Source organism: Streptopelia decaocto (assembly GCF_964273445.1).
Source record: "Streptopelia decaocto genome assembly, chromosome: 6".
Taxonomy (NCBI): domain Eukaryota; kingdom Metazoa; phylum Chordata; class Aves; order Columbiformes; family Columbidae; genus Streptopelia; species Streptopelia decaocto.
This window is the reverse complement of record NC_138660.1, coordinates 55,432,399-55,455,864: the sequence shown is the minus strand read 5'-3', so window position 1 is coordinate 55,455,864 and position 23,466 is coordinate 55,432,399. Positions and strand designations below refer to the sequence as shown.

Here is a 23,466-nt window from a genome sequence, read left to right as displayed (position 1 = left end):
ATTTTATTTCATTTTAACCTTAGAAATCTGTGTGACATGATGTTGTCAGCACCAGCTCTCAGGAGCACCTCGGTTTCTGCAGCATGCCCGGAGCAGTGAGTGATGCCACACCACAAAAAAAATTAAAGCATGTTCTGTTCAAATCCATTTCCAGAGACTGTTTCATACAAAATAAAATTACTTGGGAACCTGGACTGTGATCCAGCTCTTCCCACTCCCAGATGATGCTCACACAGCACTGATTTGCACTCTTCTTTGTGTTTTTCTTTCTGCCCCATGGATGTCAGGGCCACAGCTGCAGATGGGGGAGAAGGAAAGGCAGAGGAAGAAAGCTGTGAAAGCTTTTTACCAAGAAAAGGGCTGTTCTTTGCTGGCCTCTGGGAAAGAGTTCAGGATCCTGGCCTCCCAGTGGGTTTGCAGTGGGACGCAAAGCACAGCCCGCTCCTCACTCCTGGCCAGCCCAAGCTCATGGCGTCCTGGCTACCAGCAGCTCCCTGCTCCTCAGGGATGTGGGTCCAAATCCCACACTGGTACACCCTGCTCCCCTCCTGGGAGAACGCAGGAGTTCCAGTGTCTGATGCAGGGCTTGGCTTCAGCCCCAGAAATCAACCACTTTCAATTAAGACTAAACCTAACTAGACCCAGCCTCCAGGGCCTTGCATTTCAATGGGCAAGATTTCTTAATATATCTAATTTTTAAAAGTGCAGCCCAGTCTTACTAATGAAGACTGTGTCATATCAGGTCAAATGTGCCCTCAGAGTGAAGTGACACATATTTGCCACTGATTTCAAGAGGAATTTATTGAACTCACCAGTAACAGGGCTGACCCAATGAACAAAGAGAAGAAGGCTGCTAAGAGATGGGGCAGGAGCAGCAAGTGATGGCTTTGACAACAAAGGTGCAGTTCAAAGTGGTGAGAAAGCTATGAAATATTCAAAATATTTGGTCTGGGGGACAAAGTTCTGTGCAGTAGGTTGTTGACACAGCTATGGCAAATTGCTCCTAGGGGTGTCCCAAAACAAAGCTGTTTAACCCCAGTGCCTAGCTTTGGGGAGGGGTGGGCAGAGCTAAGCTTGAATACGAATTGTGACTAGAACCCATCATTAGTTGCATGAACTTGCATCTTCAACAGTTTCCAGGTCTCAGGGTCAGATCTAACGTTTGCTAAGTCAACAGAGGTTTTTCTGTCAGCCTTGGCTGGCATTTGCTCAGGTCTCCAGGAGGAAGAATTTCTCTGTGAAGATCAATGAAATCAATATCTGGATATAAGCATAGCTGACAAGAATTTCTATGAATATTTGTTGACATTTGGGGTTTTTTATTAGCAAAGGGGATGTATTTTACTCAAAAAAACCCAAACACCTCTCCTTGGTTCCAGCTATTTTGTTTTTTAAAGTTAATCAAACTTAGTATTGATCTTTTTCCTGGAAGTGCTTTCTGTACTATTTTTTTACTTCATGTAAACGATCAGGGAGTGACCTAAACAAGAAGTTACATTCTTACACAGCAGGTGAACCAGGAACTTGCTGTAAATGACCTGCAGGTATGCGGAACAGCGCCGTTCCTGCGCCCAGAGACCCTGCACTGATGCAGATAGAAAGAAGCAGATGCTTACATGTATAGACGGCAATAAAACTAGAATGTAACATTTTTAGGATCACAGCTGAGCTCTCATACAAGGCTTTCTGCAATGACTAATACGACTACGGTCTAATGCGACAGTTCACTGTCTGCAGCCACATTCAGCCCAGAAAATAAGCAAGTTTATTCAGATGTTACACACTGGAAAAAGAAAAATAAATAAATAAATAAATAAAATGAAAAAAGCAACAACACATCCAGTTTTCAATCTTCTTTTATTTATTTAAACTGTACACAAATGTAAAATACTTCAACAGCAAATCTAAGTGAAAATTGTTTGGTTTAAATTATTATGGAACAGAACCTAAAAGGAACTTTATTAAATAGACATAAAAATTGGATTTAAAGGATGCACATATTGTAATGTATTCTACAATAGTCATTTTTTTCACTCTACATTCCATGTGCGTATGGTATAGAAAAGACACTGAATAGAACAAACAGAATCCATTTTGTACCCTGAAACAATTCGTAGGCCTCGTGAGGGATTGCTCAGTATGACTACATGATATATGATGGCTTTGCCATCTCATAAAAATTATAACTAATATGTTGGCCTCTTTGGTTCCAAAATTTACGTATAATACATTTAACTGTATTCATTTTTTGCTGCTATAAAAATAACATTTTTTTCAAATGGCAGTTTTTTGACTAATCATGCAACTAAATCAGTGCAAACATTAAAAGCAATCATTCGCTTTAAAAAAGAAGCAAAAGATTTAATTTCAAGTATAAAAAAATATAAAAAAGTCATATCATAAGTCCAGTTTTGTCTAGTATGGGTCAACACTTTAAATTGCATAGCTCATGCGGCACCTGTTTACCTAGATAGTGAGCAAAGATAAGTGCACTATCAAGTACCACTTTTCAAGGCATTGAAATTTGCAAGTGCTATTATACGTGCATTCAAGCAGTTTGCAAGTGCTATGCTGTATCATTATTTTCTGATCTTTATGGCCATCCTCAACACCTCCTGGTAAGGAAATTGAAAGCATTCTCCTCTATCCTCCTTTCCAAGACTTGTTAAAATGTTCCTCGCCTTCTTATTAAATGCATTGCATTTTTCAGAATGTCTCCGCTCTGTTACTGTCACTCCTCTTTAGGGTTCATTGGTTTAGCTGTGGTAGCAGTTGCTTGTTCGCTTGCCCCCCACGTAACGTGTCCTTGCTGAGTCCCCCGTTGAAGAACACAGACTGCAACTTTGACTTGTTGTTCTCTGAACAGTGAGAGATGCCAACAGTCAACACAGCCCAGATACGGTATCAGATCCTCTTTTCCAAAACACGGTGGGTGTAGCCATCCATGGGTTGCTAGTGGGCAGTTACAGCATCGGATCACACCAACCCAGCTTGTGACTTTGCAACGGTCAGATGTTAGAAATACAGCAGTTGCCTACACATCTGCCCCTTTTCTCTCTCCCCGATGGTGCCATTCAATTCCTTACTGGAAGTGCTGTAGGAAGATGCAGGTATCTGTGATGTTTACATTTAGATCATTTTAAATTAAGAGGAAGTGATCACCTCCCAAGGCAGGTGTCCTGCAGCTTCCCATTAGACCTCAGAGGTGACAGTCAACTTTTTCTTCTTCTTTTTTTAATTTTATTTTCTAAGTTTGGTCATTTTGACACCTGCATGCAAGAATACGTCATGTTCTCGCAGTCTGTGCTTTTGCCTGAGCAAAGGGAGCTCATTTCTGTGTGACTCCACCGGCAGGCGGGGAAACAGCTGCTCAGCCGTTCACTTGTACTGGCAGGCATTTGGGTCCATCGTCACTGGTCACTGACTTTTTGTGCTCATGTCCCTTTTCTGAGCTGCCTCGTGTGCGTGTCTGTGTGTGTGTATGAGCGCGTGTTTGTGTGCGTGCCCACATTTCGTGTGTGTGTGTTTCTTTAAGATATTTCATAGCATTAACTTATAAGTGGTAGAATACATAAGTGTCCAAGATCCACAAACTGCCACTGTCCTGACACCAAAGTGAAATGATTTTTTTTCTTTTTTTTTTCTTTTCTTTTTTTTTTTTTCTTTTTTGTCAAACTTTTCCACAGTGACTTGCCAACACTGATGCCTGGATACACAGTGAAACTTCCTCCAACACCATCTTGTACAGGAATGTTTATCTCTTTCTCTCTCGTCCTCTCTCTCTCTCTCCCCCCCAAAAAACACACCTTAAATCAAGCACAACCACATTCTTCCACAATCATATTGGGAACGTCCCTTTTCACAATGTTGTATTCATCATCAAAGTACAGCATTGACATTGTGCTAAGTTTGGTTGGAATGCAACAGGAGTTCACGGTGCCCGGGTTCAGCCCCCGCATTCGGTACTGATTCACGACAGCGGTGTGAAAGGAGGAAGCCGACCCCGGGACGCCGGCCAAGTAGGCCGGGCAGCTCCCTTCACAGTAATTCCCATAGTAACCTGATGGTGCTATGATCCAGTCATTCCACCCAATGAGTCTAAAGTCAATGTAAAACTGTTGCCTGCAACATAGATTGGTCCTGCCATCGCACTCCAGGCCTCTTTTCCGGATCCTGTGTTTGTTATCAGCGAGGCGGGCTTGCACCACTAAAAAAGGCCGGTGGGATTCCTCCCCGGGGTCCACATAAATTGGCAGCACTGAATACTCTTCACAGCCCTCGCATTGAACATCCAAGTTCAGTCTCCTTTCTCCTCTCTCAAACAGAGCCTGGATCGCCTCTGTCATGGGAAAAGTGTGCCAACCACTTCTTTTGAGATCGACTTTCTTTTCAACCACATTCCACTTGTTGCTAGTGTCCGGGTCTTGGAAATAGACTTTGACTCTTACTTTTCGCCTGCTGCCTTTCTCTAAGACATATGGAAGCAGCTTCAAGTAAAGCCACAGGCTGGCTTGAACGACAAACAAGTTCTGGTTCCCTTCATTCGAGATGAAGAAATAGAGTCGGACTCTAGATGAGGCCAGATCGTCTGCAAGATAAGGAGAGATCAGCAAGATTAAGTAAAAAAAAAAAAAAAAGAAAAAGTTATCTTGTGTGCCATTCTGGATTCAGGGACAACGCTAAAACACAGCGGATCAAGAGCGACAGTGGGGCTGTGCCGGCCAGAAGGCATGCACTGAATCAGATATCCCCAATTTGCAATCAAAACGCTTTGAGAAGGGACTTTCCACAGCAGCCTTCATCATCGGGCTGTAGTCAGATGTGTCAGATCCGCAGACACCAGGAACAGCTCTCCAGAATATGGGTTTTTTCCTGCCAGCCAGCTTTAAAGACGGTACAGCAACGCATTGAAAAGATCAGCACTCGGACTCTGCTGTCTTGTTGGTTTACAAATAGTTTTAATTTTCAGCTACCTGCCAGTTCTCACGGGGAGAGCCCTTTCAGTAACCACTGAAATGCCAATGCCAAACCAGGGATTTTGTTTCGATTTTCACATATTCTCATCACGGTTTAACAGAGAGGATTCACAATATGGAGAGGAAAATATTTGATTAATATGCCTGCGTGTTCAACAGATCAAGCTAACCCCTACTTACTCTGGTAGAATATCTGCTATTATTAATCATTTCAATCTCTGCCTTTTTCCCCCCGAAATGATAAACTCCCATACGAGGCAAGGCAATGAAGTGGTTGCCCTCACTGTAACACCATTACTGACTGTTCTCAATACGCTTTTCTATAACACCAAAATTAAAGGAGCAAAATTGTCATGGAGAACCAAATGTCACCAAATGTCTGACATAACCCCTTATTTGTAAATAAAAGAGCCTAATGCATGAAATGTTTCAAAAATACTGGCTACAATTTTGTACTATAAGTCCTAACCAAATTTGACATAGGTGATAAATGTGCAGGCTGGCCTTTGCGGCGGAGACTGTAATTCTGGTCCTTCAATCAAAGCCCCTCAATCACTCCTTAAAATTATTGCTGGAAAGGCATTTTCTCCTCTGCCTTTATCTGTTTCACTTCTTTCTATGCAGAGCCAAATGTACATTTTTTTTCTTCCATTCCTTTTCCTAAGGATCTTTATTATTTTTGTCAATCTCTGAATGGGATTTTTTGCGTAGTCAGTGTCTCCATTTGTCACCCCAGATGCCTTTCAAATGTGCCTCCAGGGCCCATTCAGTACCTTGTAATATTTCAGAGACAAAAATTTTCACTGTGTTTGTCTGCGTTCTACATGAAGACAATTTTGGAAGTGTTACAAAAGCCAGCAAATGATTGATTACTAAATGGAAGTACAAGCCCACCCCAGATCTCCCAGCAACAGCCTATTAAAAAAAATAATAAACCCAAAAATGTACAGTAAAAAGATCTTTCACATGTTAGTAAATACACAACTTCTTCATAAACTGTGGTGACAGTGACAGAAAAAGAACAGTACGGTGTTGCTGCACCGATCCACATCACTTGTGTTGTGTGAGATTGTGTGTGCCCATAAATCTTGTATGTGAATATAACAAGCATATGTATAATGCAACAGATCCCATAGATACTGTAAATGTATATATGCCTTTGGTAAGTGGGAGGGTAGATAAAGAAGATGAGTGGGATGTATACAGGATAGAAAGCAATTTATTTTGTGGACAAATGATATAGAGATGCCACAGGAAGATATATAGAGGGGAAAAAAATGAACTGAGCGATAGAGCGATGAAGGAACGAGAGATGAGCAGACAGAAAGGAGAGAGGTAATTTGCAGAGTGATGGTGTTAGGGCCAGATGTGCAAAGTTCACAGGCACAGTGGTTGCCTGGATAAACTACTGGAAAGCTACGCTGGAGGGATTCAGTTACACATAACTGCAATGGCTGGACAGGACCGAGATGGCTGGTACCATGGGGATGGATAGCACAGTTACTAAACAGACTGATGGGCAGAGAGGACACAGACACACTTGCTAGGTGCCTGCACACAGTGGACAAACAGACTAGGCCAACATTACAAATGAAAGCTAAATAAACGGGAAATGAACGGAAAGGGAAGATGGGTGAATGCAAACCTCAATGGACAGATACATGCAGTGAAACAGATGAATGTGCAGGGCAGACAGATGAGGCAAGGGGTGCAAGAGATGAAGTGGGACAGGCAGAGAAGCGACAGTGGGACACAGAGGGACAGAGGCAAGCCACCATGCAGTTGGAAGGACCGCTGGAGGGAAGCTGGGAGCATAGAAGCTGCAGAGGAGTGGAGTGACACAGCGACAGGAGTTGCAGGTCACAACGCAAGGAGAAGGTTGGGCACAGGGGCACATGCAGGGCGGATGGAAAGGAGCAGACTGGGCCAGGACGAGATGGAGCGGGGCAGATGGGACAGCAGATGAGGCAGAGGGCATGACGGTGAGCCCGGCAGCCAGGTGCCTGCAGCAGGCAGGAGGACAAGCAGGGCAAACGGGAGGACAGGCAGCAAGGCCAAGCAAGGGCGGTCAGCGGACCTGACAGAGGTCAAGCAGGGGCACTGAGAGGGTGAGCAGGAGGACAGGCAGGGCGAGCGGGAGAACTGACAGGGGTCCAGCCGGGAGACTGGCAGGAGAAAGGCAGGACAGGCAGGGAGAGCGGCAGGGCAGGGGACCGAGACAGTCCGAGCAGGGAAAAGCGAGAGGCGGGGGCGCGGGGCCGGGCGGCGCCCACCTGTCTCGGCGAAGCTGATGATCTCGGAGACGGGGTCGTGGGCCGGGGGCCCGGCGCTCGCCTGCCCGTCCAGGCTGGGGATCTCCACTCGGCCGTCCTCCCGCACCTTGCCGGCGTGCAGCTTGCGCAGCGCCGTGACCATGGCCGCCTTGGGCACAGCGTGCGTGATGTTGGGCCGGTCCCGCATCTGCAGCCGGCTCAGGATGTGCCTCTTCACCGCCTCCAGGAAATCCCCGTCCACCTTTCCCGGCTCCTCAGGCCGCCGGAAGCCGCAGGAGGTGCATGTGTCCTGCGGGGAGCCGCCGGCGGGGGCCGGCGGGGTCGGGGTGGCCGCGGCGCCCAGCAGGAGCAGCCCGCAGGCGAGCAGTGCGGCCAGTACCCCCCGGCGAGCCGCCCCGTCCATGGCGGAGGAGCGGGGGGCCGAGCTGGGGGCCGCCCCGAAGCGCCGCAGGGAGCCCGTCTGCAGGCAGCGCCTCTCCGTGCGCTCCGCGGAGCGGAGGGGGCGGTGGCAGCCAAGCTGGGGGGGACGCAACCGCTCCGCGCAGGGAGGGAGCCGCGGCGGAGGGAGGGGGCGCCCGGGGAAGCGGCGTGTGCCGCCGGGGAGGCGGAGGGGGGAGGCTGCACACGCAGGCACCGAGGGCGAAGTTGGAGGTGGGGGGGGAGGGGGGGGCGCAGCAGGCTTGGCGTGCACGGAGAGCCCGGCTCCACGGGGGAGGGGGACGGCAGCAGGTGAGGGGGTGGCTGCGGAGCCCAGGGAGGGGGAGCGGGGAGCGAGCCGGAGGTGTGAGGGGAGCCGGGGAGCGAGTCGGAGGTGTGAGGGGAGCCGGGGGGAGGCGGCGCTGCGCTGCCCCGGTGGCCCGCGCCGCTTCAGAGGGGCGTCCGCGGGCGCAGCCGCTCCTGGTCCATCGCTCGCTTCGGCAGGTCCGGGCGGGCCGCGGAGAGGAGCTCTTTAGTCCAGCGTCATTGAGGGGGGTCAGGGAGATAAACGAAGCAGATTTATATACAATCCAATTTATAGCCTGGAAGGGGGGGGGGGGGGGGGGGGGGGGGGGAAGAAATGCCACTTGTACCCCCCCGCCCACTCCGCCCCCGCAAGACAACAATCCACAGGCCGTGGGTGAAGGTCTCTCAGCAGGTCGGCTCCGCGCTGTGCCGCTCGGTTGTCCCCCTTCAGCGCCTGCTGCTTCTCAACGTGCCATCAAAGTTGACCCGGAGCATAGCTGGGGAGGGGGCCGGGGCGGCGGGGATGGGGTACGCGGCTGGCAGCTCCACAGTTGCGAGTCTTCTCCCCTCACCGCCCCGCTTATTATTTGCGAGATGTTTTATTTTCAAAGCAGCGTGGAGGGTCCGGAGTCCGGCGAAGATGCTGTGGTGGCGCCCGGCGCGGCCCCCGCCGCGGGCAGTGGAAGCGCACGCTGCGCGGCCGCGGAGCGGGGAATCGGCTCGATCCCGGCGATCCCAGGAGAAGCTGCACGGATCCACTCGGTCAGAACAGCTCTTCAGCTCGCTCCCTCGCTCGCTCTTTTTAAACAATATCTCCCTTGTTGGTGGTTTGGGTTTTAGTATTATTATTGTTATTATTTTAAATGTGATTTTTGTTGTTGTTGCTCCTGCCGCTGCTCCAGTTAATCTGTCTCACTCTCTCTCCGCGTCTTTTTGATCTTTCGCTCGCCCTGTGCTGGCTTGAACGCTGTGTTTTGTTGATTTTTTTTTTTTTTTTTAACGCGTCTGATGTTCCCTCTCGGATCCGCAGTGAAAGGTCTCGGGGAAGCGGCTCGCTCCTCGCTTATCTTCCTCTGATCTCCTCCTGCTAATTTCCCCCCCCTGCAAAATCACGACATTGTAGCACTTTCTACTGAAACTTTTATACAGGAGTTAAAACCACGTGGGAACTCCAACCTATAACAGAGACGCCATGGGTTCCTCACTATTTAGGAGATTAAGTTAAGTCTTTTGCCCCCTGGGCTATTACAGTAACTTCCTGATGTGGAAATATTAACTATGCTGTTTCTTTAACTCCCCCCTCCCTCCCTCCCGATTCCTGCAAACACACCCACCACACAACAACTCGCGTCCCCGTCCTGTCCCACGACACGACGGACGGACGGACCCCGAGCGACAGCAGACCCGGCCCTCCCTCTTCCCCGGCCGGGAGATGGATGCCCCCGCCGTCTCCCCCCCCCCCCCCCCCCCCGCCGTGTTCCTTGCCTTTTAAGCACTTGAAAGAAGAAGTCATTAGAAAGTTTACCGTCGGGTTGGCTTTGTGACGGGGCGGGTTTTTGTTTGTTTGTTTGAATGGGCCGGGTAATCGGGGCGGGTGCCGGGGATTGTGTGTGTTTTCCGTGGGGCAGGAGGGACGCGGGCGCGGAGCCTGGCGGACACAGTGCCGGGGTGGGGAGTGGGCTCGGGGCGGCGGCCGAGGGGAGCCGGGAGGGGAGATAACGGGCATACCGTGCTCCCGCAGCCGTGGCGGGGAGCCGGCAGGAGCGCCGGCGCTGCTCGTGCCCTGAGAACGGATTTTCCTCCGCGGGACAGCCCCGAAGGTCCCCAAGGCGAAGAGGGGGGGTCTGTGACCGGAGGATCAGGAAACGTTCGCACCTGGCTCCCCCCAACAGTCTAGCCCGGGGGCGGGGGGCGCCCGCCGCGCCTCCGCGGGGTGATAGCGAGCCACGCTGCGCCCCTCGCTCCGCGGCGCTCCGCGGCGCTCCGCAGCACGCCGCCCCACGCACCCCTCCTCCCGCCGCGCGGGCACGCGCGGGGCCGGGCACCCGCGGTGGGACAGCGGCAGCGACGCAGCTCACCTGCGCGGTCCCCAGCCCGGGGCGGCCCCGTGTGGACGCTGAGCCCGGCAGCCGCTGCGCGCTGCCCCGCGGCCCTGCGCGCCGCCGCCGCGGGGAAGCCTGGGCAGAGGGCGCCCCCTCTGGGCCGCGCGAGGAACCGGGCGGCGGTGCCGGGGGGGGTCACCGGGGCGGTGGAGGGGGCAGAGCGGCCCGCCGGGCCCCCGCTGGAGGTCCGCTCTGAATTAACGGGCGCGGACCGGGCCGAAGCTGCCCCGGGCCGGGGGTCGCGCCGCTGCCCCTCTGCCCCTCGGGCGCACGGAGGAACCGGCGGTCGCAGGCAGTGGCGGAGGTTTCTGCTGATCGGGTCACAGTGCCCGGTCCCGCAGAGGTGGAGGTTTGAGGCTAGGAAACGGGAGATGCGCACCGAAGCCTGTGCCCTGAACTGGGTAAAGGAACACCTGGGGCTGAGCCTCCTGCAGCTCCGGAGTGGGCCCAGGCAACAGAGCTGCCGGCTGTTTTAATTAATCTCTTTCTCTCTCTCTCTTTTTCTCTCTCTCTCTCTATCTGTCTTTCTCTCTTTCTCTCTTTTTTAAGGAAAGAAAAATTTAACTTCAAGAATGAAAGCAAATCTCAAGACCTTCATCTTTTTCATTGAGCCAAATGCTAGTTTTCACGGGCAGCAGAAGCAGGACACACGAATTCCAAGCACAACAGCAAATAAGTCCCTTCTGTGCATTTCAGTTTTTAAAAGAAGAATAAAACTTGTTATGTATGCCTGGACTGCACACACATGAGCTGTTAGCTGTCAGTAATACAGGCAACACAGGAGCATAAAGAAGGTCAACTGGAGGATCAGCTCGTTACTGTGATTTAAGAATGGAAGGCACAAATGCTATTCTCATCATAAATATTTTCGTTCTTGTTCAGTACTGGAAAAGGAAAGACACTTAAAGCTGTGCTTCAAAAATCACTTTGCAATCCCAATCTTATTGCTCATGTTGGTTTTAATATAAACACTGTCTAATTGCATACCCAGCATTGTAAATCAAATCCTCAGTATCACTGAACCTGCCCTGATGGGAGATCAGAATTAGATACAGTATTTCCTCCCTGCCAGTAACAGGTTTTGAATGGAAAGCCTGGAATGTAAAAAAAGAAATAATGCTAAAAATCCAATCACTCTGACATCCTGTGAGCTAATAAGAGCACGTGAATGCAACAAGCTTAGTACTTCACAGTAATTAATTTGACAGCAAAGAGCTAACAAGAAAACAACAGGCAGAGCAGTGATGACTGGTTCATAGAGGTCACTGTCAAACAAGAAATAGGTGCAAACACAGTCCCTCTCCCTTTGAAAACAACTATTTCATTGCCCCAGTGAGAAAGAAATGCCAAAGAGGGAAAATATTGTGTCTTTGGTGGGATAATGAATCTGGGAAGGTATTTGTAGTAGGAAAACCAGGTAGAGGTTTTCTTTTTTACCCACAGTGATTTTTAATCATCCTTGTTACTCACTGCAGTGGTGTGCTCTGGCTTTTTTTTTTTCCCTCTATTTTTTTTTTTTTTTTGCTTATCCAAAGCCATTTTGCATATTCAAATATTGGGAAGACCTATCTTCTCTAGCAATTGCTAACAAAACTAATACACTAATAACCTCTCTGTTGTTATTTAAAGTGTGTCCAACACAGCATTCTGGAGGCAGCTCTCAGACAATGGACTTTCTTTGCCTTCTTCCTGGAGAAGGACCTTATCAAACCTTAGATGTTTTCAGGCAGAAGAGCCTACAGGGAGAGCAAACAGGGTTAACAGAAAGAAATGTGATTTCTAATCATACTCAGGGAGCACAGCCTATTGATTGAGCCATAAAGCTCTGTTAATTTTAAGATCTCCTCAGCTTTCAGTTCTTTCCCTTGGGCATAAACTTGTTGCTTACACTTACTGGCTGAACTATCAGGGAAAGGGTAGCTTCACACTCCCCCCACTCCGCTCTCCTCCCCTCTATTTTGTTTGTTCTGAGCTCATCTGCGTGAGGATACATTTTCACACACACCTTCTCAAACCGGCTGCTATTCCTCTGATTCAGGGTCATGCTTTTCTATACATTAAATGCAGGAGAAAACTGGAAGGGAAATGGCTGGGATTTATGCTTAGTGGGTGAGCACACAGTTAGGCAGGAAGACCTGCTGTGAGAAGGTACAACATTGAAGGGTATTTTCTGTAGAAACATCGAATCTCATGACTGGAATCTGATGCTTATTAAAGCTACTAATACAATGAAATCCATATAAACTGAGGTCCTCAGCCAGTGTAAATCAGCACGTTTCCAAGGCATCAAACTGCCACAACTGTTCCTCTGTAACCTAGATATTTGCTTATGCACATTTTTCTCAGGGGCTGGCAGATGCAGAAGTCATGTTTTTGGAGAGGCCAGTCTGTGCAGCTCCGCACCTTCCAGAGTCGGTGGGAAGCTCTAGAAACTGAGCAGACAGCGATGGCACAAGGCGGCTCCCTCATCGCTCTGTTTCCATGACGCCCTCAGTGGGACCATAGCAATTCACGCTAGCGAAGGATCTGACCCCACACGTATTCCTAAAGCACCTTTTATGCTCTTAAACCAGTAATAATATCTATTAGGTAACCTTACTAATCCCTTTGAGGAAGGATTTTCTTTACTGTACTGATGGCTGAACTGAATAATGCTTCATATATAAGAGGCCTGGTTTGCACTAGAATTGCTTGTCCTTTGATAACCAGCAAATACAAGTTTTACTAGCACAGGCATCTTTTTCTGCAAGCATTTCCCAGATAAAATAGGCTATACCAGCAAAGGGTTTTTTGTGGGTTGTTTTTTTTTTTTTTGCTCATATAGCTGCATCTATATGGGCGATTTTTGCACGTAGTGGAATGCAATCTGTTTTAAATGGCACTTCAGAAGAGCATTGCTATCCCACGAAAGTTTCAAGGCTAGACCTTGAAGTAACATACTTCTTCATTGTATCTTGAAAGAGCTTTTTACAAGGTGGCCATTGTCTTCTTGCTGGAAATACAGAGAATCTAAGATACACAGTTACAGGAGCAGGCTGGGAGCACTGTGCTCTATCTGGAATTTGTATTCATGCCATTCTTTTGCTTCAGATGAAATTATGTATCCGTAATCAGACTGATTCCTCACTATGCACAATTACTTTTTAAGCAACTGCAACAACAACAGTGGATGTTTCAAAAGCACCGTAATTCTTTAGAAGGGAAAGTCCTATTGAAATCAAGTGAGTAAATGCCATTCTGAATGTCCCAGACATTTTCTGAACTGGTAAATGCTGACCTAACTCATAAAAAAAAAAACAAAACCACACCACTAAGAGGTCAATCTGACTTCTTTGCTCCTGACCATGCTCCTTTAACTGAAAACTGCCCATTAACAGAGATTTGCTCTCTAAAAAAAAAAAAAAAAAAAAAAAAAAAAAAAAAATCTTATTCTGAATATCATTGGAAAAATGGGGTATAGCAGGCAGAAGCCAAGGACCTGACCACAGTGGGAACTTCTCATCTAAAGCAGGTACAACAAGAATCTGGAAGATGAGTCACAGAGAAATAAAGCAGAGCCCTCAACAGGTTTTGGAGAGCACCTATGGAACACTAGCTCCTCACACAAGTATCAGGCAAGACGGGGATGTGGGGGAGGCAGCAGTACGGGGTTGCAGCGGTATAATCACAGCTTCAGCCTCCCACTGCTGCTGTACCTGCTTTAACATGGCTGTATTCCCTCTCCCTTCAGCCCAGATACCTGGCAATGCCTCACGGGCAACATGTTGGCCAATCGGTCCTCTCCAGCCACCTCTTTGCACTCTGGACAGGTTTGCATCCGAGCTCCTGGGTCCACTGTGAGGAATGAAGTGCAGGTGGATCTCTCGCACCGTAAGCAATGCAGTCAGGTACCTCGCCTCAGGCAAGTCTCTGCACAAAGCAGCGTGCCCTTCAGCAGAGGGACAGAGTTCAGTGATCTGCTTCAATTTCTGGAGTAAAAAGAACAAATACCATCAGGTGGATACCCTGTGCGATATTCAAAACCCATCCGCTGCTTGTTGGTGGCCCAAAAGCGCTCTTGTTTTCCTCGCACAGTCTGTCCTCTGCAGTCCAAAGCCGTAGCCTTATAACCAGGCAGTGACTTCCTCTGAAGTTGCTTGTATTGACCTAAATAGTTTGGGGCGGGTGAGGACACACAGACAACATGAAAAAGCTGTGCTGGTTGCCCAACAAAGAAGTGTCTACTTTGTGGTGAGTACTTTTAACATACTGTTAAAGAACATGATTTTCATGTTTGTTTAAGTTCACACCAGCAGCCTTGCAAAGTAGCAAAGAGAATAAAAATAAAATCTGCATTTAAGTGGTAAACAAAATAGTTAAAACTTGACTTCTTGTAATTTGAACTCTACTTACTGAGGCAATGCATTTAGAAGTCAACTGGTACGTTTCTTATATACATCCAGTTGTGACTGATACATTTAATAGATCAGGAAAATGAACAGTAGGATGGAGCAACGTTAAAATCAGCTGTCCTTAGAAAAATCAGTGATTATCAGGGAGCAGTGATAGAGAGGTTTCCTTTCAATTTCAGATTGAGCTCAGTAGAAAAAAATAGCTGGTATAATACCTTTGTAATACCATGGGAGAAATAGAGTACAGAAGCTTGAGTCATCTCACAACAAATAAACAGTAGCACTTGATGAGTACCTGAACATCAGCCATCTTCTCTTTTCCACAAGCAAGCAGCAAAATGTAGAGAAAGCATCTACACCTACTGTCTGTGGGACAGGCTGGAGCCCAAAGACCTGTGCTCAGGCCTGAATTTCTTCCTCTTTGCCCCATTTTGATTAGCTGTAAGTTGAAGAGGACAGAATTCAACCCTCTGTAAGTTGTTTTGAAATTAAGCAGAGAAAAGCAGCATACAGGAATTAATCTTCTTCACGGAGCCTGACACTAACAGTATGACCTTGGTGGTATATGTAAAAAGTAATTTTCAGTCTCTTCATACATAAATTGCCCAGTTTTGTTTCCATGAGTCTTCTGTTATATCAAACCAAATCTATTGTGCTGTTTGCACAAGAACATCAGAGTGGGTTTCTAAAGATGATTGTGACTTGGCTAACTGAAGCACCCACTGCTGGGCCCAGGAGTAAGGGTCTCCTGTAACAGCACCAAAGTGCCCCATTTCAAGCAAGGAGAATCTTACACTGGGGCAGAGCAGCAGCACTGTCCCAGTTAGGGGAGCTCTATCAATTTGCCTCAGCTGAGAGTTGGCCTATATGATTTGCAGTCATTTGCCCCATGCTAGATACCTATTGCATGTCTCTAGTAGGTATGTTCAGGCTGCCTTACCCTCCACCTTTGCTACATTGACATTAGATACAAGTAAGGTTCTCTGCTACCACCCATCACTGGTGTTCCAGTACTACTAAATCACGTGAGAGGGTTATTTACAAAAATTTCTGAATCACCTCTGCCCTGCTCAGTATTGATAATTTCTAAGGCAGCTCTGGCTGTCCCCTCATGAAGGAATAGCTTTAATATACTATGGGATTAGAACAAAATGGATGGCAATCTCTATGTGATTTGGGTGCTAACACCTGCCATTTCTTCCAAAACACCTGGAGAAGCACATGCAATGTGACAGCTCAGGCTGTCCCCTTGACTGAGATGTCCTCCCAAAGGGATTTTAAGATTGCAGGAGTTTTTCACTGCCCAGGTTACAAACAGGTCTTCTTTTGTCATTTCCCTGCCATGATCTCCTCAGAAGTGGGGCAGCTTGTTAACAAAGAATAACCCTTAAATTTCTCCACACTCCTTTGCCATTTCCGAGTGATAGCTTCACCCCCTGACATTCATTGCTGTGGTTTAGATCCTTACTGAGAGCATTTTTAAGAATGAATCTTAGTATGTGGAAATACTACTGTGAAATACACTGATACTATTATACAATGATAAGAAAACAAACCACCACTCTGGATAGAGCAAGAACAGGAGCACATGGATCATATTAAGCAGACACCGGGTCTATCAAACCTACACAGGTACTGAAGCGTTAGGAGGGTGCAGAGCTACAACAGGAAAGTGTGTTGTTCTACGTTTTTTGCTTAAAAGATGAGAGGGCCTGGGGAGGGAAGGCATGAAAAAGGATGAACTTTTTTTTTTTTGGCTACTCCAGATGGGGTTTTCCTCTGTTTAAATGCTGAAGGACAAAAAGATTTTAAATTAAAATCTTAATAAATATAGCCTTGAGGCTAGTAACATTATTACATCCAAGATGATTACAGCAACCAAGCCACAAAAGAAATATATATATATATATATTTATTTGAAGCATAATAAGCCTCAGTATTTAGTTAGATGAAGGCTAGGTAGCTGACTTCTAAACTACTGAATTTTACATTCCACTCTGCTGAAAGGATAAACCAACATAGCACAGTTTGCAGGGCTTGGTTTCATTTCTGTACAAGGTAGTACTATTATTGCTTATACTTTACATATATATGTATATGAATTACTAAAAAAATACAACTGTTTAGATCATGTGCATGAGAGTTAGCAGGAAATAACCCCAAGTTTGCAATATGCAAGAGAACATACGGATAATCAGTGAGCTTCACTGTGAAAGAGGAATCTAGGTCCCCCAGCTTGCTTGAGTAAGGCATGTTCTCCTTGAGACATCTGCCTCTTCCAGTTGATCCTAGTCTGAAGACAAGGTACTGCACTTTATTTCTTTGTGTAGAGTTTTGGTGTTTGTTTTAATTATGGGAATATTTTAGTAAAGGATACAAGGAAAATACAGGGATACGAAGAATAGGATACAAGCTGATAAAGATGATTAAATCATTGAGCAACTGCAGAGTGGGTCATGAAGTGTTATAATCCCCAACTCCCCTCTGCTTTCTGCCTCAATGTGTTAATGCATCACACTTTAGTACAGTGACACTTTCAGCCCTAGGTGGAAATTCACACATGATGAAGAGGTGGAGGAGGATTTCCAGATGGTCAGACCTCAGGGAGTGCGAAAAGGTGGGGGGAGGAAGGGAGAAACTGCTGAAGGGAATCGGACTTTGGTCACATCAGTAATTTCCAGCTGAAAATGGAATATTTAAAAAAAAAATAAATCACCAATGATCCCATACCAGAGCCAGGTGCATTCAGGTTTGGACCTTATGTGTGACAAATCCATCTCCAATGCTGGTTGTGAAAGATCCCTTGGAAATATTGGTTTATTTGTGCGCAACAGTGAAAGGTGTGAGCTTCCTTTCCTTGGCCAAATTTCAGCATGGGTACTAAAGCACCCTCATGCAGATGTATTCTCCACAGCTCTTCTTTACTAGAGGTTATTGTAAAGCGGTACTTGCTCTGAATCGTGCATGGGTTCTCCCTCCAGCAGAGGCTGTTTTTGGCTGCTGCACATCCTTTGGGACTCTCTTCTGCAGGGCCACCTCTGCAAGAGCAGCAAAGGGCACTGAAATAGAGAAAACGCAAGGTTTGCAGCTAGTTGGTCCCATCGCACCCCAAAACAGGCCCTACTTTCCCTTTAGGGGAGCATAAGGCAGCAGCTGCCATCACACAGCTGGACTTCTCTACGAAGACCTCATTTACTGTGGCCTTCTGGGGGGAATGGGAAGGTAACCATGGTCCAGAGGTCAAAGGGTCTGGTCCTTCAGGGTGAGAGGTTCTAGGGCTGTATAAAAAATTAGCGAGAGATAGTATTTTTTACAGCCACAGCTCTTTCCAGATGTCGGGGTTAGGGGAAATTTAAGATAGTTGATTATTTAGGCACTGCTGGGTTGGGGGGCAAGATAGACTCCTCCTTATGACATAAAAAGCAAGCATTAGGTATGATGGCTCACACATGGACTCGCTCTTCATTTTCTCAAGTGTTCCTTGGGTCAGAGCATTTCCCCTACCACTAGAGATGCCACTGGTGTGCAGTCACAATGGAAAGGAATATTTTCTTTAATATCACCAGTATGATTGCACGCTACTTACCTGTATTTCCTGGATGGCAACAAATTGACAACAGCAGGATGAAATACTTGGACAAATCTCAGGAGAAATGAGGCAGTTGCATGAAGTTTCCACTTTGAGAAAACGTGTGTTGTACGTCCACTCCCTGTCACTCCCAGTACAAATCCTGTTGTGCACACAGGTCAGGAAAAAGCTCAAGGAGACAGAAGACACTGCTTTGACTTACTCAACTTCTGCGAGTGCAACTTCGACGCTGTAAAATCCATGGTTTTAACTGATGCCGAATTAGTGACTTCCACAATGGTATGTTCAAGATACCCAGGTGCCTGTCACTGGCTTTAATGGCAAGTCAAAAGCCTCTGAGCCTTGTAAATCCTGTAGCATCCATCCTGGACTTCAGTCCCTTAAAATGACTAGATGAACATCTCTGACTTTCTTCCGTAAGGACTCAGTGCAGCAGGTGTTTTCAGTCTGCCCACCTTCCAGATCAGGTGTCCAAAAATGCAGCAATAAATATGTGGTTTTTTCTTCCATTTTTCTAAAAGAGCTTAAGGTGGGTGGAAGGGATGGGTGTAGGCTATTTTTACTCATACCTTAATTTAGTCAGTAGTCCAATGGTTCATGGAAGAAGAGCTGGGCTTAGTCCGCTTCCCTGCCTGACAGGAGTCCTGGGGAGCATGAAAGGCAGGTCAGGTCATTTCAGAAAAAGCCGGGTATGGGGTGGTGCTGGGACAGGGGCACTTTCCAAGCCTCCAGTTGAGTCAGTGCATGACCGAAGAGAACGTGATCCCACAGCTTTCTAGGTAGGTAGCTCAGAGAGCCACAAGACCAGGCCTCCCTGCTTCCCATCCTGCAAGCCAAACCATCTTGAACTACCCAATTCCCATGAGCCCAGCTTTAAAAGGACAGAGGCAGCCCCTCCCTGGCACAGAGCATGCCCTTGTGAGCACACTCAGCTGGAGAGGACTCATACACACTCCTGGGGCAGGACAGAATTGAGCTATGTGAAATTCCCTATGTTCAGCACCAGCCTTTTGAGCACTCAACGTGGTGTACACAAAACACCACCACACTGCCAGCCACCCTGCCTTTCCCTTGCAAGAACGGACCCATGCTCTGCTCCTGGAAGAGTGCCAAGAGACAGCCTAAGGTGTGAAGCCCAAGAGACCAGCAGCCCCCAGGCAAGGTAGATTTAAGAGACTGTGTTTGTTCCCCATCATTTTCTCAGGCAGTGAAGCGGACACTTGATTTTGGTGGCTGCCAATTTGGGGTGATGCACAGCACAGGAAGCTTTGCTCCAAAGGCAAATAGCTGGAGTTCGTGGTGGCTGCCAAGAACAGGCACTGCAACACTCCACAGTGATGCTCAAGACCTTTTGTGAGTTTGCTTCCCCCAAACCGAAACATCGCTGCCGTTGTCATGCTAGCAGTCCACAAAGCAATAGCAGATGGAGCTTCTGCAGAGTCCAAACCACTGTGCAATAAACACCGTACAGATCCAGGTCTGCCCACAGAGTGGGCAGTACAGGAGAGCAGAGAGATCACGAGTTAAAGTTGCCAAGTGACTCTTCCCCCTCTCTAAGTGGTGAGGCACAAACAGATTTACAGGATTGAACCTGTTGCAAAATTGGTCCTGCTGGGACTTACATTCTCTCCAGGTAACAGGGCTCAATTTGTTTAGCAGTAGCTGTTAAAGAACGATAAAATAATACAGGTGTAAGTAAGAGTAGATTTAGAGAAGGCAAACACTTAACTACTTGTATTGAGACTTGAAAGTAAACAAGTGATTGACAGCAGTCAATGGATACTGTTCCTCTAGCAGAAATGGAAGGGCTGAACGAATAGAAAAGTAAATGGATAAAGGCAGAGTACTTGCCCTTAACCTGGCTGCTGCTGTGAACTATTGCAGGCATGCAACAAGGAAGGAGTAAACAGGCCCCCATCCCCATGGCTGGGACATTTTGTTATTCAACAGAGAAAACTCCATCATCTCACTGTGGACTTCCAGGCTTTGGAAGTTATACTCTGGTTTGGGGCTTCTGACAGAAAAATATATGCAAAAGTCAGGAAATGCCTAGCACCTTTAACCGGGAATCCAAAATTACCAGTCTTGCTAAGACACCTTTCCTACACTCACCCCTTGGATTAGCTCCCAAAACAAGAGGAACCACGAAGGAGTGGGTGATGACTGAAATGGAGACTCTGTCACAGCAGAGGGACACAGGGGTTGCTCCATCCCTGCATCACCCGCTGCAGCAGGAAAGGGTTACCGGAGAGGTGGGGCTGCTTGGAAACGGGCCTGGATGCTGCAGAGCTTTTCACCTTTCATTTCCTTAACTTCTCGGCAGCTGAGAGCAGGCTGCGAGCCCATTCCAATTTCTACATTCAGGATCAGTCTTCACTGACTTGTGTAATTCTAAGTCCTGGAGGTTTTTTTTTTTTTAGGAAGAAAGAGAACAAAGTAAAGCATGCATCCTTTTGTCATACTCACATTTCAAATACCTCAAACATATTTCATGCCTTAGACCTTACGCAATTTTTGTTTCATGGGGAAGACTGTTCCCCTGGAACCTATATCCCCATTTCTTTCCAAAAAATAAGAACAAAAGATAAGTTTTAACTTGGTGTTGATGCAATATTCACCCCACCCAGAACAGCATAACCAACTTTGAAAGCTCATGTAAAAAACATGAAGAGTAATTTTTACTTAGCTCTTGTTATGAACAATTCAGAGATAAGAAACAAGGCAAGACACGTCTCAGCTGCAAGTGTGAACATGATCTCAACACTGCAACATTTTCCTTGCCTGGCTAGAGATGGGTTGGCAGCATGAGGTATATGAAGGTAGGTTACAGGTGACAAGAATGTAAAAGGCCTATTATTAAACTAGGTGTAAGCAGCCTTGAAACATCATAGGGCCAGGGAATTCATCCATGGACATTGCACCTGCTTGATTATTCACTAGAAATTAACGTTAAACAAATGCTGTAAACTTGGAAAGGATTCATATGCAGCTCTTCCTGCCCTCTGACTGGGCAGCAGAAAGTCCGTATTATCGACAAAGTCCAGTGCATTCCTCTTTCAGAAGAGAAGGGAAGTCTTCATCACAAGTTTTCACCCGGTGCAGAGGACATGTAATTTGCTGTCCTCCAACTGCAACAAGAGGAGCGAACTGCAGAACTGCAGTGTGTTAAAGGTGCATTTGAGCACTGACCTGTTTTTGTTCATCTGCCATGGGAGAGACATGTGGAAACATTGTGGTTTGATGGATTTGATTAAAAATATGCTAATGAATAAAGAAAATTAAGTGTATCCCTTGGGCTCCTGGCAAGCTGCCAAGACAGACACTGGGACCACCAACAGGGGGTCCTTATGCTTCAGGTTTTACAGTCCTTCAGATTTCTACTGCAGACAATGGTGACCCAGTGGAAACAGGGCTTAAAGTTGAGTGCTTTGTGTGTCCTGCCTCCGCTCTTCTCCAAATGCCACAATATTTGAAAATTTATGCCCCAGGGGCTGGAATCAGCAAACATAAGAACATATTCATTTCCATTGAAAAAAAAGTACTTCTCCCACCGTTGTTGAAGAAAGAAAGTTTGCAAACATGAAGCCAGTGCACTCAGAAGGTCTGGAAACAAAAAGACTGTGAAAGAGAACTTCATTTTCTAAAGCATCTCATTATCTCTAATCAAAATGTAGTTTTGGAGGCCTGACTTACAGTTTTCAAGCTCCTGAGGCAACGCTGCAAATGTGGACCTTATTCCCACACAGGAGAAGCTCTGCCTGCCCTCCTCCCTCCACAGTGCTCAGGGAGGGGAAGAGGTGGGGAGTTGAGGGGGGAAGGCAAATCAAAACAACTCAAAACAGGCACGGTGTTACCCTCTGCTCCAAAAGTGTTTGCTACGCTACCATCATCACTCAAATAGATTTACTCAAGGTACCACATGAGAAAGTTCTAACCCAGCTGCAGGAAGGGATGAGTCACCTACTCTGCTGCTGCTTCTCAGGTAGGACGCAGTTCTCAGGAGAAAATTTTGAAGTGTCCAGCTCTCCTAGTGCTTATAATCCTTCTGTGGGTGGTTGTTCTTCCCATAGTCTGATTGACTCTGCTGTCCTTCAGAACTGGAACAGGGCAGCTGACTGTAGCTGGGGACATAAGTGCCTGTCATGAAGGGAGGGAATGAAGGGAGGGAAGGGCTCACCCTAAGGAGAACCAGTAAGATTTGAAATCCTAGGGCTAAAGATGGACACACCCAAGGACAAAGAACAAAGCAGGCCCAGGAAGAAGTGAAAACAGAGACCCCAGAGGGAAAGAGGTTCTTCCACACTTGTGACAATAGCACTAACTAGAAGAATAGCTATATTTCAAACTAAATATTTAGTCCACCCTGCAGCCATTTGTTCAGCAGCCTGGCAGGTTTTGGCTTTCATAGCTCTTCCTCCCAAGCAGGAAACCAAGTTTTAACTTCTGATTTCTGAATCCTGTCATTCTGGGCAAGGATCCTTCTATTAGGGAAGTCTGTATCTGACCAGGACCATCTCTCTCAGGTTCTCATTAGCCTTCCTAAAACTGAAGAGTCAGACAAACCTTTAGAAGTAAAACTGCATGCTATCGTGGGCAACGTTGCCATGATGGTTTTCATTCAGAAGCAAAAAAATAATTTGGTTGTTTTTCAGATAATTACTCCTTCCTCCAGTCCACAGTTGTTTTTCTTGTTTACACATATAGAAGTGTAATGCCATCAATTCGTGGGCAAGGCAATCATATTACAGAGCACTTTTATAGACCACAGGTTGAGAAACACCCATCCGAACAGCAAGTTCAGTTTGTTGTCTGCGTTTTCCTTTTAAAACAAAAACAGAGCACTATTAAACAGTAAGCAGTAAAATTTCCTTGTCTCTCAATGCTACATGTACACACAAGTTTGTCCTTGAATTCTGGTATTTGGCCTATGAAGCCAACATGCATAAAGCCTCCCATACCCCGAACACTAGACTTTAAAAACAAACTCTATAAACTCTGATTATATCAAAAACATGATTCTGCCTCAAAGCCAAATAACAGAGCTCATTGAAAGGAACTTACTGTAAACTCTGGAGATTAATCAACTTTATCAGGAAGGCAACTGCAGAGCATATGGTCCCAGGCTCACCTCAGCATTTTGCCTCCAACCCCTTTGGAGTTACAAGGCTTAAGGGGCCATTTGTTGGTATTTCTCTTGCATTCCTACAACAGACACTAAGTAGTCTGGGGGGAGGAGAGACTGAGGGGTGTGGAAAAAAGATTTTTTTAAATAGGATATTCCCCCACCCCTATTAAGGCTTTATATTGCAAAGAAAAACCAGCATCTTTAGTCGCCCTTAGAAACAAAGTGTTTCGTGAAGTACTGCACAGTGCTGTGGAACAATACGCATTCTTTCTGGCATGCAAATCAGT

At 46.8% G+C, this 23,466-nt stretch overlaps 1 protein-coding gene and 1 long non-coding RNA gene across 2 annotated transcripts; both read right to left on the bottom strand.

The window, feature by feature from the left end:
• Positions 1-1,840: 1,840 nt before the first annotated feature.
• Positions 1,841-8,292, bottom strand: INHBB (inhibin subunit beta B). The gene is made up of 2 exons (XM_082055587.1): positions 7,250-8,292; positions 1,841-4,588 (listed from the first exon to the last, which is right to left on the bottom strand). The coding sequence occupies exons 1-2, from the start codon at positions 7,650-7,652 to the stop codon at positions 3,813-3,815; spliced, it is 1,179 nt and encodes a 392-aa protein (XP_081911713.1). The 5' UTR covers positions 7,653-8,292; the 3' UTR covers positions 1,841-3,812.
• Positions 8,293-8,315: 23 nt separating this feature from the next.
• Positions 8,316-14,879, bottom strand: LOC309441125. The gene is made up of 3 exons (XR_014184315.1): positions 14,761-14,879; positions 13,814-14,042; positions 8,316-9,073 (listed from the first exon to the last, which is right to left on the bottom strand). It is a non-coding gene; the product is annotated as an uncharacterized lncRNA (long non-coding RNA).
• Positions 14,880-23,466: the final 8,587 nt, after the last annotated feature.

What these genes read in the sequence shown, in the direction of transcription:
- INHBB (XM_082055587.1), bottom strand. Translation starts at nt 7,652, where the DNA reads ATGGACGGGGCGGCTCGCCGGGGGGTACTGGCCGCACTGCTCGCCTGC. An exon ending in CATCAGCTTCGCCGAGACAG is followed by an intron (nt 4,589 to 7,249) that starts GTGGGCGCCGCC and finishes CTTATCTTGCAG; the next exon opens with ACGATCTGGCCTCATCTAGA.